General features: G+C 58.3%; 1 protein-coding gene across 5 annotated transcripts; it reads left to right on the top strand.

Moving 5' to 3' along the window:
* Nucleotides 1-1,661: 1,661 nt before the first annotated feature.
* Nucleotides 1,662-13,609, top strand: CDCA4 (cell division cycle associated 4). Of its 5 annotated transcripts, none has more exons than XM_037048180.1 (2): nt 1,662-1,740; nt 11,648-13,609. In XM_037048180.1, the coding sequence occupies exons 1-2, from the start codon at nt 1,663-1,665 to the stop codon at nt 12,341-12,343; spliced, it is 774 nt and encodes a 257-aa protein (XP_036904075.1). In that variant the 5' UTR covers nt 1,662; the 3' UTR covers nt 12,344-13,609. The 5 variants fall into 5 exon arrangements, with proteins under 5 accessions (XP_036904075.1, XP_036904094.1, XP_036904104.1 ...); XM_037048199.1 differs by lacking the exon at nt 1,662-1,740 and adding an exon at nt 6,151-6,220; XM_037048209.1 differs by lacking the exon at nt 1,662-1,740 and adding an exon at nt 6,375-6,625.
* Nucleotides 13,610-14,188: the final 579 nt, after the last annotated feature.

Below are 14,188 nucleotides of genomic sequence, written 5' to 3'. Positions count from 1 at the left end.
CCTCCTGCCTCTGACATCTGCCCCTCCCAGGGTGACCCAAGGTGGGGAGCAGACAGGCACCCTTGAGCTCACCCTGGAAGTGGTGAGCTGCCTGCAGGGAGGTGGGAGCCCATGAGGGAGCCCTGAGAGCCCCCAGGGGTCCCTGCCACTTGAAGCCCATGGTCCTACACTCCCAGCTCTTCCCGCAGGTGTGTCCCCTGGTGGGGGGCTGGGGGACAGGACACCCGCAGTTTATTCAGGGCCACCAGCTCCCTGGACAAGACCTGTGCCTGAGCAATCTCCGTGATGTTCCCTGAATCAGTGTGTGGACAGATGGGGACACACCCAGGCAGCCCGTGATATTTTCAGCACTCACACACATCCACATATTTAACAAGCTGTCAAGCAAACTAAGGGGCCCTCCACCAGACACACTCCAGCTTCCTACCTGCCACTATACCTGCACACCTCGGGCAGGGCAGCCCCTGCCAGGCTCACTCCACTCCTCCAGGTGCTGCGGGTACGGATGCCAGTCGGAGTGCCTGGTCCCACTGAGGAAGCGGCCGGCTGCCTACAGCCCCAGGATAGCTGCTGCCGGAGAGACGAACTCTGCCCTCCGTGCCTCGGTTTCTTCTCCTGTGACTTGGGAACGGCCACCGTTTCCGCCTGCAGGGCTGCAGAGACCACGCGCATCCTGGGCCCAAGCTCATCAGGGCACAGAGGGCTGCTCAGAAGGAAGTCAGAGCCTGGTGCAGCTTCACAGGCCGTGTGTCCCGCCCCCCACCCCCTGGTGGCCTCTAGAGGGCGCCATGCGGCCCGGGGCACCCTGAGTGTCCGTTGCAGCCGCCGGGGGCAGCATTCCCGCCGGAGCCCCGCCCCGCTGCTGCACACAGGGCTGCGTGGCCGGGCCCACTCCCCGGCCACCCACCCGTGAGCCCCCGGCCCCAGGCCGCATCTGAGAAGAATCGTGAGCCTGGCGACACGGCTGGCCATGCCTCTGGAGACAGTGACACCAGCCAGAGCCTGGCCTCAGTGCCAACCCCCAGGACCCGCGGGGCAGGGTGGGCATCAGGGTGGGAGCGCAGGGAGGGAGCCCAGAACCCACTTCTGGGTAGGACGGGGATCACGGCACAGGGGCAGCCCGCCTTCCTACACAGTGTGGAGCTCACACCTGCTCCACTCACCCGCCACGCAGTTGCCCGTGCCTGTCCCACTCGGATGGCGGCACTGTAAATTCAGACACTGTGATAACTGGGCCACAAGGCTGGGGGGACGTAAGGTGGGGCCGCGGCTACGGAAAATGGTCCCGGGCTTCCCAGGTGACCCACAGTGGCGTTACCCGAGGACCCATTGGTCCTACGCTTAGGATCCGCCCTAGAGAGGGGAAGCGCACGCGCATGCTCACAGCATCCCAGGGGGACCGCCCAGTCGTCTACCCAGCTGTGAACTCGACAGCGGCGCGGACCTCCCGAACCTCGTGCAGGATGTGCAGAAACCCCGAAAGCACCGCGCTGCACGCGAGATCCCAGACGCAGAGAACCCCGTTACTAGGACGCCCCTTCTGCGCGGTGTGCGGAGCTGGGGAGTCTATGGAGACCGAAAGTGATCAGCGGTTGCCAGGGGCTGGGGACTGGAGGGGCGTTGGCCAGCAACAGCTAAGGGCACAGGGTTCTTTCCTGGGTGATGGAAAGTCCTGAACGTGCCGTGGCGGTGGCTGTGGGCTTCCAAACCCCTGAAAACATGACTTGTGTTCTTCAAAGGGTGAGTGTCTAGGGTACATCTCGATGAAGCTGTTTCTAAAGTAGGTGCATCAGATCTCTGCCCTCAGACGGCAGCCTAAAGCTTCTGCGGGCCTGCCCATTGCCCTGTGGGGGCTCAGGGGTGTTTGCAGGCTGGGGCTCTCATGGGTGGCCCTGCTGTAAACGCCCCCAGTGCCGGTCTTCTGGGAACGTGTGCAGGCACTTGGACAGCACGTCCCTGGGAGCAGGGGTGGTGAGTCCCAGGCTGTGGGCCCCTGCTATATGGGCCTCCGAAGCTGGTCCCAAAGTCCAGTTTTGGTCACCTTCTCAAGGCTGTCTGGGCTCTTCTTTGCTCTTTGCATTTCCCCACACATTTCAGAATCAACTTGTCAGTTTCCATGAAAACATGTTCGGGGCTGATGGTGGCTGCAGCGGCTGTGAAGGTAGAAGTCTGGAGAGCGCTGATGCCTTCACGATGGGGCGTCTTCTGTGCTGAGCACTTGGAATACCCTCTTGTGCAGAGAGCCGGCCATTGGTTTCTCTTCTCGCTGACCTGTGCTTTTCCTCTTTCAGGTCTGGCTTGTTTGCAGTTAGATTCCCCCCCACCCCCCGCCCCCGGAGGCTGGCTGATGTCTTGATGCTCTGCAAACAGTATCACTAAAAACTTTTTAAAAAACATTTTATTCATTTATCTTTAGAGGGGAAGAGAAGGAGAGAGGAAGAGAAACATCAATGTATGGTTGCTTCTTGTGCATCCCCTGCTGGGAACTGGCCCCTGCCAGGAACTGGCCTGCAACCCAGGAATGTGCCCTGACTGGGAATCAAACCGTGATTGTCTGGTTCACAGGCCTGTGCTCAATCCACTGAGCTACACCAGCCAGGGCTTAAAAACTTTTTTTAAATAGAAAAAAGGGTTGTGACTTGCATATAGAAATATAATAGATTTTTCTGTATTAGCTGTTTATCTGATGGTCATGCTGAATTCTTTATTAATTTAATCCATTAATCTGAAGATTTGCTATGCACTAAACTTGGTGCCCTTCAAATTCATACGCTGAAGCCCTAACCCCAGTGTGAGGATCTTTGAGGCCGGGGCTTTCAGGAGGTGGTTAAGGTTGAATGAGGCCGTAAGAGTGGGTGGTAATTTAACAGGATGGGACCCTTAAAAGAAGAGGAGCCAGCTGTCTCCCCTCTGCCGCCTGCAAGTCTGGAGGACAGAGCCCCCCCGCAGCCCAGCCCCATGGACAGAACTGCAGGAAAGGAGTGTCAGCGGCCTAGGGGGCCCTCTGTGGAATTCTGTGGGGGTGCCTGAGCTGGTTGGGACAAGATTCCTCGCATTTCTATATTCCACACCTTCTCTCTGGAAAGAATGACTTAAATTCTTCTCAGGTCATATGCCCGTTGCTTCCTTTTCTTGTCTCCTGGCCCAGGCTGGTCAGTCCAGTGCACGGCCTGGAGGCAGTGCGGGTGTGGCGCGCCTTGCTCTCATTCCCGTCACAGAGCAGAGCCCTGGAATTCATGCCATTTCCCTGTGCGCTTGCCCACGTGAGAGATGTGGGAACTGGCAGAGTTTGTATGGATTTATTTGAGCCAAAGTAACGACAGTTGTTGAGAAGCAAAATCTCAACGGATTGAGAAAACGCTCCTAGGAATTGCAGTTTTGCACCTTATTTTATACATTAGAATCAAAGAAGGAGACATAAGCGGGGGGGGGGGTGTGTGTCACAGAATCCATGGGTGATAGATTAGGGGACAGGAGAAGGCAAAGCGGGGGAATCTCTGGGGTTAGATAAGCAAATGAAGAGGCATGTATTTCTTTTATAATGCTGGGCTACCACAATACAGGCTAGTTAACACAGCCCATGGAGATGGCGTAGGGTGGGGAGGGGACAGGATACCAGGGAGGGCTCTGGGCTCTGGAGCAGACAGGTGAGCCCCGCGGCGGGGGCGCTGGGAGGGGGGCTAGAAAAGGAGATCCGGCTGCCATTTCAAAGGTATGTTATCCTAGATCTGAAAGAGGACTGACAGGCTCAGTTAAGGTAAAAACTGACCTTTGTCAAGGAAGCTACTGGCCTAGGACATGACTACCTGCCATGACCCACTGGCAGTTGGGAATTTTTCTGTTCAGACCGTCCTATGTGGCTAGTTTGGTCTCTAAGTTTGTCAGGCCGGCCCATGCTGGCTTCCCTGGGCTTGTCATATTTGGAGCGTGGCCCCTTTTCATCCACACATTCTAGCCTTTCCTACAACTTTTTGTAAATACACTTTGCTGAACCAAAGGGAGTTCCCTTGCTGCACAGGAAAGAAGTGATTTCCCGCCCAAGCACAAGTCTGGTGCTAGCCCTTGGGGTCCTGAGAGGTGATATTGAAACGCCTGGGACTCCCTGCCTGCTAGTAGTGTCTGTTTGCCGGGGCACCGGGGCCACACCACACAGTCTAACAGTCTAGGACGTGCTCTGGGGGAGCCCGGGCCACCCAGGTGGAAGCCCCATCCTTGGAGCCTGCCTGGACCTGCCCCATGTGCCTCTCCCCTGGCTGACTTTAATCTTGCTGCTTTCGCGGTAATGAACTGTGACGGTGTGTGTGTCTCTTTTCAGCAGGCTTCGTGGGCCCTTCCAGTGGATTTCTGACACTGACTAGTTTTGGTGACTCCTCTGCTCGCAATGGGCATCTGCAGTGAGAGTGCCTTTGCTGACTGGTCCTCACATCGCACCTGCGTTTGGCTCCCTAACGTGTGTCACAAACGTGTGTTGAATTTTATCGGGTGGGTCTTCTCCACCTGCTGAGCTTTTCCAGTGTTTGTTCACTTGTTTTACTACTTTGATGAATTCCGTAGGTTGGTCGAAATGGGAAACCGACTGCCCGTTCCTGGGATGAACCCCGCTTTGTGTGCGGTGTTCTCTCTCTCAATAAGTCACTGGGTTTGATGTGCTAGGGTTTTGTATGGAATTTTGAAGACTGGCCGTGAGAGGGGCAAGCCTGTAGCTTTTCTTTGCTGTCACCTTCTGAATGAGGGGTTCTCGCCGAGGCTCTGTGGGCCCTTGAGAACTAGCTGGGGAGAGTGCTTCCTGCCCTCCGCGGCTCTGGGTAAATAACATGGGTGCTGTTGCGCCTGTTTGAGTCTTTTTAACAGATTCCAGTTCTCCTTGTCATTAGTTTCCTGATCACAACAGTTACTGTTTCTAAAACCCGGTAACTCTTATGTTGGGGCCACCCCTGAGTCTATTTCTGTTATCTGAGTCTTTTCCCCCTTGTTTATTTATTTATTTATTGTTGGACATTTTTGTTCCTGTGTCCTGGTATGTGTGTTAAATTTAAACTTCCTGCTGGACACTGTGGGTGAGAAACAGAGCTGGCTCTGGAACCAACCGCCTCTTCGTGTTGCGGGTCTGATGGCTTGCAGCTCCCGACCTGCTTCCCAGCAGCTCAAGGGCATTTTCTCTTCCGCTCTGAGCTGTGTCAACATCCTTTGCCCAGTCTCTCCTGGCTTGTTGATCTTGTCTGTATTTACCGAATATGTGTGTATAAAGGAATTTAATCTTTGGCAAGGCATGTGCTTAGGAACACACGCAGCTTTTACACCTGTATGTCCTCACATTTGTCACAGTTGTCTTTCACCCCAGGATTGCGACCTAATTGGACCTTCCACCCAGCCCTGGCCCCCACTCTAGCCTCGACAGTGAGCCTTTTGAAACTCATCCCAGGACCCCGCCTTCGCCGAGTGGCCCTGCAGGGTTGGCCTCTTGGGGACAGGAGCCCAGGCCCTCACCCCACTTAGACAGTGCCAGGCACGGTCGTGCTTCACCTTTCCCAGCTGACGTCCCTCGGCTCCCAATTCTCTTCCTTCCGTCCCTGGGGTGGCTCCTCTACGCTTACATGATCGTGTCCTTAGCCCCCAGCACAGGACACAGGACAATCCTCACCAGCACTCAGAAATGTTACTTAGATTAATGCATTCAGGATTTTCTGTCCTATTGAAGGCCTTTTCCACTAAGAAATTTAAAGAAAAAAAAACACCTCCCCCACTTTTCACTTTTACGGTTTTATTGGTTCCATGTAAACTCGGAGGCCACCCGTGGTGACACGGGCTGTCCTGGAGGGTGCTGTCCTGCCCCACCCCCGCCCCCTCCCCGCCCCCTCCCCGCCCCTCCTTTACGCCTCGCCCTTTGCTTCCTTCTGCCCCAGCCTGGTCCTCACCATCCGTATCCCCGCCCCGCCCCAAAGGTGGCCCACGCAGGCGCACTCGGGCAGCGCGCGGAGACCTGGGAGCTGTCTGGGGCGGGGCAGTGGAGCGCGCGCCGGCCCAACGGCCAACGCGGCCGCGCGGGAACTCGACAGTCAGGCCCCGCCCCTGGTTTGAACCAGAGGCCCCGCCTCCAAGCTCAGCCAATCCGCGGGCGGGGCGGCGTGCGCCCGGCGACCCTTTGTGGGAGCTGAGCGGCCCCGCCCCAGCCCCGCCCCTCCCTTGGCGGCGGGCAGTGGCGTGGACGGCGGGCGGCCAGGTGAGCGTTGGGTTCCGGCTCCCGGATCCTCTCTCTCGGCGGCCCTCGTCGCCTTGGGGACTGCGGGGCCCGGGGGCGACGGGGAGTCAACACGAGGGCGACCCGAGGGTCCTGGGGGTCGGGAGGCTGGGGCGCGGCAGGCGGGCCCTCAGCGGAGGGGCGCGACCCTGCGGCCCCCGCCTGTCCGTCTGGCGGTCAGCCTCCTGGATTCCCGCCGGTGTTGCCACAACCCCGATTTTCGAGGTCCCGCACCCTCTTAGTCCGGAGCCACAGCTCCTTCGTGGTCTTAACCTACCCCGGGGCTCTTGCTTATCCGAGAAGCATTTAAAATGGGTGGGCGGCTCGTGCTGTGCCGACGTCCGAAGCGGAGCCCCCATCCTCCCTCCTCCCTGCGACTTGGGAAAGGTCAGTTCCGGCTCCTTCTCCTGGTCCCCAGGAGACGCTCCTGCAAGCCCTGCGGGGACTCTGGGGCAGTCTCTTGTCCAGCTGACTTAGATGTACGGCTCTGACTAGAGGGCTCGCGGCTGCCGCACCTCGTCTCTCACTCATCCACTCCCCCTCCCCCACCCCCATCCTCTTACCCATACTCCTGCCCTTCCACACACCTGTGGTTATCTGCCATTGGCTGTGATTCTAGATTTCCTTCATAATCTGCAGTCCTTGCAAAATGCGGAGTGGGTGGTGGATGTCAGCAATGGGACACTTGAATTTCATTTTAGGTCCTTTTAGCAAAATGCGGTTTTGCTGGCAATCTAATGCTCTCCCTAGCAGCCCAGCCAGAGACACCTTCCTCCGGGCTGGGGAGAGTAGGGCGGCCCCCTGTAGTGTTCAGTTTGCATTTTCCCCCATTGTTTCTTGGTTTTAAGTACTTTGTAGAGGAATACCAAGGATATTTGGCAAAGGTTTCCCTGTGCCAAACTGTACTATGTTTGGTTTCCCTCTTGGCTGGTCAGGGAGGGCCTGATGCTGGCCTCGGTGGTCTAAAGCTGGCACTCTGCCCGCTTCCTGTGCTGCCTCCCTTAAGCTTCCCAGTCTGGTGGAGACTGACCAAGGTGGGGGGGTGGACGGGACAGTCCCAGACCCTGGCTGGCGAGAGAGCTGTCTGCGGTGGGTTCCTGAAGCTGCCTCGCCGCCGCCCACACAGTCAGCCAGGGGGGCGCCAAGCTGTGACTGGGAAAAGTACCAGGAACTCGCTTCCACAACTTGGAGGACAGCTTAGCTCCACATTTGCAAAAGCTCATGGTCCCCAAACTAGGATCCCCAGGTAACAGCTGGCTGGGAGAGCTGTGGTCCTATAGCGGGCTTCCAGCTGAGTTTCCTCTGCTGGTGGCCTGTGTACCCCTTGCTCAGGCCCAGGACCCCGTCCACTATTAAGATGAGCTGAGAAAAATGCTAAGTGCACTGATATCAGCTTCCTACTTACAGCTGCTTTGTGTTCAGGTTTTGCCATGTTTTCACATTAAAGTTGAAATTGGAAACGAAATGTCGCTGACGACCTCTGCAGGTTTTAGATTGGAAAGAGGGCAGGGAGGTTCCTTTGCCTTGCTGTTGGAATGAGTGTCCACGCAAAGAAAGTCTGTATTTCATTCCAGGTCTCAGAAGTGCCTGATGTTCTCTTTGTAGCAGAAACTTGTGAGAAATGTCAGACCCTGAGCAGCCGGGCGCCCACCCCATCCCCCTAACTTGGACGCCACAGTCTCTGTTGCCCACAGCGCTCTGATGTCTGATGACGTATTTCACAGCAGACCTGATCATGTGACAAATTGCAAATGTTGAGTTGCCTTGAAAACCCAAGGCTCACAGGGTGTCTGGCGGGCCTGAAGGTCATGGGAAGCAGCCAGGTCGGAGCCCGCCCAGTCCTACTGCTCAGAATCTGGGGATTTGCGCCTCCTCCAGCCTCACCCCTGTGGCGTCGTGTGGTCGGCCTGAGTGCGCCCTGCCTTGGAGGCGAAGTGCTCTGGGTGAGCCTGAAAGGCCCCCGTGGCTCCACCCCCTGTGAACTCAGTCCCTCCTCTTTCTCTGATTGGTCAGCGTGTGGTCTGGAGGTTGCCTAAGGGCAGTGCTGTTGACTAGGGAGGTTCCAAGTAGGAATCTGGCGTTTACTAGATGCGCAGAAAGACCCGGCTAGCGCCATCGGACAAAGTAGAGGTGGGCGATGGCTAACATTGTGTGTTCGTAACTTTCCCCCTGCTGGGGCTCTGCAGGAGGCCCGCCTTGGGGTGTGGAGCCCGGCGAGGACTCTGTGCCGGCACCTGCTGACTCCCCCAGACAGAGGTGTGTGAGAAGGGTGGTCCTCACTGGCCCCCTTGGGTTCAGCCTGACTGCGCTACTGGAAGGTGGGCTCTGGTGACCACACACACTGGAGCTCATGGGTTTGGACAGGCTGAGTCATTGGTCGGTGTCACTTGCTGATGTGACAACCAATCAGCTTCTGAGGGTGCGTGGTGTTTGGGGGGAGCTTGAAGGAGCTACTGAGCATGGCCTCGTCCTGAGTCTGGCCTGGAGCCCTGGTGGGCCCTGGTGGGCAGTGGGGCCGGGTCTGCGGGTATTGGGAGAAGGCAGGCTCCGCCCAAGTCCCTGTTCCTCAGCACCGTGTAGGGCCCTGAACTGTGCAGAGGCACAGCTCCTGGGGCTGAGTGGGGTCGGCAGAGGCAGCTCTCTGCCTCCCTGGGCTGTCACACCCTTGGCAAGGTCAGCTGCTCTCTGCCACAGGTTGTGTGGAGCCCCTTGGCACCTGCATTTGTTCTTGCTTTTTTACTGAGCACCTTTTCAGGTTCATCACGTGGTCCATCTACTGATGACGGAGTTGGCTGTAGGTCAGATAGAGCACTGTTTACCCACACCCTCTGGTGGGAGAGGCCCATGGAGCTCTGGGAAGGGGCTGTGGGAGCATGGGGGGCACCTGTGGTGCCAGGATTATCCTAAAGGGCGTTCGGTGCAGAAGAACCTAACTGAGGTGAGTGGTCCACCTTCCCCTGCAGTGGCCAGATTGTGTTCACTGAGCCTCCCTCCCTCCCTCCGGGAGATGCTCCAGGGGCCAGTGTTGGGGCTCCAGACAGGCCCAAGTTAGAGCCCCTGTCCCTGTAGCAGGGGAGGGGGTGAGCGGTGGAGCACCCTGCGTGAGGGTCCCGGGACCAAGTTTGTATGCTGGGATAAATGAGCAACTGTCGGAACTGGAACTTGTCCCTGACAAGAACAGTGGTCAACAAAGGGAGCAGAACCTGCAGTGAGGCCAGCACCACAGACCAGAAGGAGCTTAGAGTCGGTGAAGGTGGGAGCCTGGGAGATACGGGCCTTGTTCTGTACTTTCTGATCCCCTTCCTGGGGTCACAGTGAGGGCAAGGGCGGAGGAAGGGAAGGCAGCTTACTGGGGGCTGCCCAGTGGTCCCCACATCTGCTTGGGCCAGACTGGGTGGGGGAGGGGAGCACTGAGGGCCTGGGGAAGTGGTGGCTCGTGTGTGTGAGTGCTGGGGGACATCTGGCTTTCTCTGGTGGGTCCTGGTGGACGGGGGGGGGGGGGGNGGGGGGGGGGGGGCGGGGTGCGGTTGCTGTAGAGGGAATGGCTGGCTTCCGGGCTGTGGCCCCCCATAGAGGTCTGACTCCCCTGCCTAGGCATGCAACCCCCTGGCTGTCCCGCCAGCCCCTCGTGGCTCCCTGATCTGCAGAGACCCTTGGGTGTGCTGGGGAGCAAGAGACTAAGGCTGTTGCAGGGAGTTCGGTCAGGACCCTGGGTGAAATCGGTTGTTGGGTGGAGCTGGGGTCTTTGGTTTTGTTGGAAACACCACTCACAGCGAAACAGGAGCAGGGCCTCACCCCCGAACGCTTGGAACTTGGTCTTTCCCCTCAGCACAGGATGGCTTCTGACGGTGCAGCACAGTCTCACACTCAGAATGCAGGCGGGCCAACGCGGGTGTACCGGTAGTCCCTGCGGAAGATCACACAGCGAATCAACAATAACAAGCACGAACTCTGCTTCTTGCACTCACAGCTGGAAGTCTGCTTTGCCCACCCTGTACTTGGCAGTGCTGAGCGAACGACTCCTGAACAAGTGCTGAGAGAGTCGGATTTGCTGAGACAGAAAACTTGAGCCTCTGTTCCCAGAAGCGGTTGGAACGTTTCATGTGGTTTGGTGGCACCGCTCACTTCTGGACGGGCAGTCTGCGCTAGCTAGTGCGCAGGGCGTGCGGGCGGAGGTGGCAGTGTTAGACCGGCCTGTGGTTCTGGGGAGTTCGTCTTGGAGGGGAAGAAGCTGGGGTCCGTTTTTAAAATTTCTTACTTCTAAATAATTATCGATCCACAGGAAGTGGCAAAGAAATATCCAAAGGTCGCCCTTCCCACGCTGGCCGCAGCGCAGAGTCACGTGGCGCGTGTGGTGTGCACGCGGGCAACTCTGCACCCTTAGCTTGGCCGCTGCCATCTAGTCCTGGCCACGCTTAGCCCAGTTCGCCCACAAGGTCCCAGCACTGGGGTCGGTGAGCACTGCGGTTTTCCTGAGGCCACGCAGGCGCCTGGTGCACTGGCCCTGCGGGGTGGGGGTGGGGGTGGGGGTGGGGTAGGCCCTAAGCGCAGCTGGTGCAGGGTTTTGAATGCACGTTGGTTTTCATTCCTGGGGAGAAATGCCCAGAGCCACTTAGTTTTTGACAGTGTTACATACACGGAGATGAGCCTTTTTCTGTCTGAGGATGGGGCTGGCGGGCAGGCGGGCAGGCGCAAGGCTGGGGGAGGTGGGGCCCTGGCTGGTCTCCGCTCCACTGAGAGCCGCCCGCCCCACCTCCTCCAGCACCATCCATGGGGCCACAGGATCGGTGTTTTTACAAAGGAAATGGAAAATTCTGCATATTAAAGATTCTGACCCTTTTTATGAATGATTTATTTGAAACAAACATGTCTAGCTATTTTACATACCTGAGAAGGGAGAAACAGTATAGCCGGGAGGCCTGGCTTTCCTAGAAGGGCAGCCTCGGCCCGGAGGCCCCGCCCTTCAGCTGAGTGGCTTGGGGTGCAGGTCCTCCTGTCTGGGCTTCTCCAAGCAGACCCGCGGCGGGCAGCCCTGAGCGTCCAGGACCCGCATCCTGTCTGTTAGGGGTCCTTGCAGCATGCCGCGGTTGGGTGGTCCCTGGCCCTACTGGGCTGGTGGTCATTTTACTTCCCAAACCCTCCGACTCTGGCACCAGCTCAGGAGCTGTGATGAAGGTTCTGGGCTCAGCTCCTCAGAACCTCTTCCTCCTGTTTTCAATCCCCTTTGCTGATGGAGACCTTGTGCTCGGTTAGAGGCGGGTGTGGTTTGCGCCCACTTTCAGTCGAGGGGCTGTGCTTAACGAAGGACCCACACCCAGCGACTCGAGCTCCGTCTGCTTCTCCGAGGCCTGGGACGGGTCTGCGAGGGGCTTGGACAGTGCTCAATGGTGTCTTCCTGCATCTCTGCAGGACACGATGTTCGCCCGGGGGTTGAAGAGGAAGTGCTGGGACAGCGAGGAGGATGTGGAGGGCACCCCAGCCGCGCCGTCCTACAGCCTGCAGCGGCAGTCGCTCCTGGACATGTCCCTGGTCAAGCTTCAGCTGTGCCACACGCTGGTTGAGCCCAACCTTTGCCGCTCGGTCCTCATCGCCAATACGGTCCGGCAGATTCAGGAAGAGATGACCCAGGATGGGGCCTGGCGGCTCCCGGCGCCCCCAGTGACTGGGCGGGGGCCGCTAGACCGCTTGGTCTCCACTGAAATCCTGTGCCGCGCAGCCTGGGAGCAGCAGGGGCAGCACCCCGCACCTGACCTGCCCTCGGAGCTGCCGGGGGCCCTGGGCGCGCCGGCTCCCGCGAGTGCGCAGAGCTGCATCTGGGAGGCGGATAGCTCCCGCATACACCGAGGGAGCTTTCCGAAATCACTGGGTCAGATATTCGAGACCCTGGAGAGCAGAGCCCCCAGCCCAGTGGAAGGGCTGTTTGCGGATGCAGAAGGCCCCTACTACGACCTGGACGCCGTGCTGACGGGAATGGTGAGTGGCAAGTCCGGCCCCGGCGATGGGCTCCAGGCCTTGGCCCCCGCGGGCGCCCCGCCCCCCAGCGTCAGCTGCAAGCAGGACCTGGGTGAGCTGGACCATGTGGTGGAGATCCTGGTGGAGACCTGAGCCTGCTGCGTAGGCCGTGGGGGCACGGCCGTCCCCGAGTGCCATTGGGCCACCGGACTAGCCCTGCTGCCTGGTGATTATAAGAACGTGCGGGAACAGAGCCATTTCCTGCAGGCTGGTCACCCTGGGGCTGGCCGGGCCTTCTCTCTGAGCCCCACAGCTCGAGGAGGACAGGCCGCCGGCTGCCTGAGCCTCCTCCAACGTTAGGTACATTTTTTAAAAATTAAGTTTTATATGTGTTGGGCAATATTTTGGCTTAAGATATATTTTTTAAACTTTTTATACTTTATCTCTTTAGACTTTTTCAGCTATTTTCTTAAAAGTATATTTTTTCTATAAACATCTTCTGCTGCTAATTAGAAACGTTTATCACCTGAACACCGGCAGTTGGCGTGTTTGATTGTGTAAGGTTTGCTCTTCCTCCTGATGGCCGTGCCCTGAGTGGCGTGCACACGCGACCTCTCACTGTGAGCCGAAGGGGCATTGTGTGCTGTGACCGTCAGGGCTGCATGTGTCTGGAGTGATGACCAGACCTGCTGTGGGTGCCTCGCTGGCCTTCGTCCCTGACGGTGGGAAGTGTAGCTGGTTAGGGATTAATTTATGGCTATTTCTGTGTGTCACTGGGCAGAAGTCAGATACCTGTCTGGTACCTCTGAGGACCAGCGCACACCTGCTCCAGTGAAGGTGCTGGGATGCATACGTGTGCTGGTGGCCCCTCGACCATGAAGGGACTGGCGGTGGGGTTGGGGGGCACCTGCCCCTGGTGACTGCATGGACACCGGACGCCAACACCTTGTCATCTTCATCTCCAGCCTACACGGGAGGCTGCTCTCCCCTCGTGTCTCCCGTTTCTCCTGTCCCCTGCCCTGTTGCCAGAAAAGGCTCTGTCCTTCCACATGTGCCCGTTCTTCCGTGGAAGCAGCGTGCCCCTCACATCACTCAAAACCACTCAGCACGACGGGGAAGAGTGTGACTTGTCCACCATGCTGTCCTCGAGGGGCCTTTTCCTGGTTCTGTTCAGGCCTTTGTGCAGCAGGGGAAGCGGCCAGTGGGGCCAAACAGGGACCCCAGGAAGAGGGGCACAGCCCTGGAGTTGGCCAGTGGGAGGAACTGGTTGAAGGCTGGGGGGGTGGGGCCTGGCAGGACTCGTAAAGTGACTGCGAGGGACCTGCAAGGTAGGGTATGGCCCTCAGCACCCATGATTTGTCCTTTCTAGTGGAAAACAGGTTAAAGGACATGGGTCTTAGAAGCAATAAACTTAAATCAATATTTTGTGTCCTTTATACATTTTGTGTTTCAAGCCCTCGTTCAGTTTTGGGGTAGCTGTGGAGTCGACCGGCCAGCCTCCAAGTATAAAACAGGTGGAGAACGGGCAGGTAGGACTGGGCAGGCCTAGGGTCCCCGCTGGGGCTCTGGGGCCCTGCTGGCCCAGCGTGCCGTCCCACCCTGGTGGGAGCCTCTCCTCACCCTTCTGGTTCCTTCTTAACTCCCCAGCTCAGCTTGGGGCCCTGATTCTCCAGGGAGGAATGGGCCTGTGGCTAGCTGCCAAGACGGGGTGGAACTGGGTAGGACAGGACGCAGACCCTATGGGCTCCTGCGAGCAGGTGGCTGTGGGCTTTTGGTGGAGCCGCTGTGCCCTGCCGCCCCGCAGTCAAGTGTGTGAACCCAGCTGTGCACAGCACTGGGCCCTGGGGGCCAGGACACGGCACATCGCCCTTCTGTTGGCTTCCCAGCACGACAGCAAGGTTGCCAGTTCTGGCCGGGAAGGTTTGGGGTCTGCCTGCCCCCCAGGCTGGCAGTGGGGAGGGAGGGGACGTGGGGCCTGGGTGGGGGAAGCCCACAGCC

This window comes from Sturnira hondurensis, unplaced genomic scaffold (assembly GCF_014824575.4).
Source record: "Sturnira hondurensis isolate 20B ecotype Veracruz unplaced genomic scaffold, ASM1482457v3 Scaffold0000780, whole genome shotgun sequence".
NCBI lineage: Eukaryota > Metazoa > Chordata > Mammalia > Chiroptera > Phyllostomidae > Sturnira > Sturnira hondurensis.
The sequence above is the reverse complement of the archived record's forward strand: the minus strand, read 5'-3'. Positions and strand labels throughout refer to the sequence as shown.

Coding starts and splice junctions, on each gene's coding strand:
- CDCA4 (XM_037048180.1), top strand. CDS start 1,663: ATGGAAAGTCCTGAACGTGCCGTGGCGGTGGCTGTGGGCTTCCAAACC. Junction 1,741..11,647: donor TGACTTGTGTTCTTCAAAGG/GTGAGTGTCTAG, acceptor GCATCTCTGCAG/GACACGATGTTCGCCCGGGG.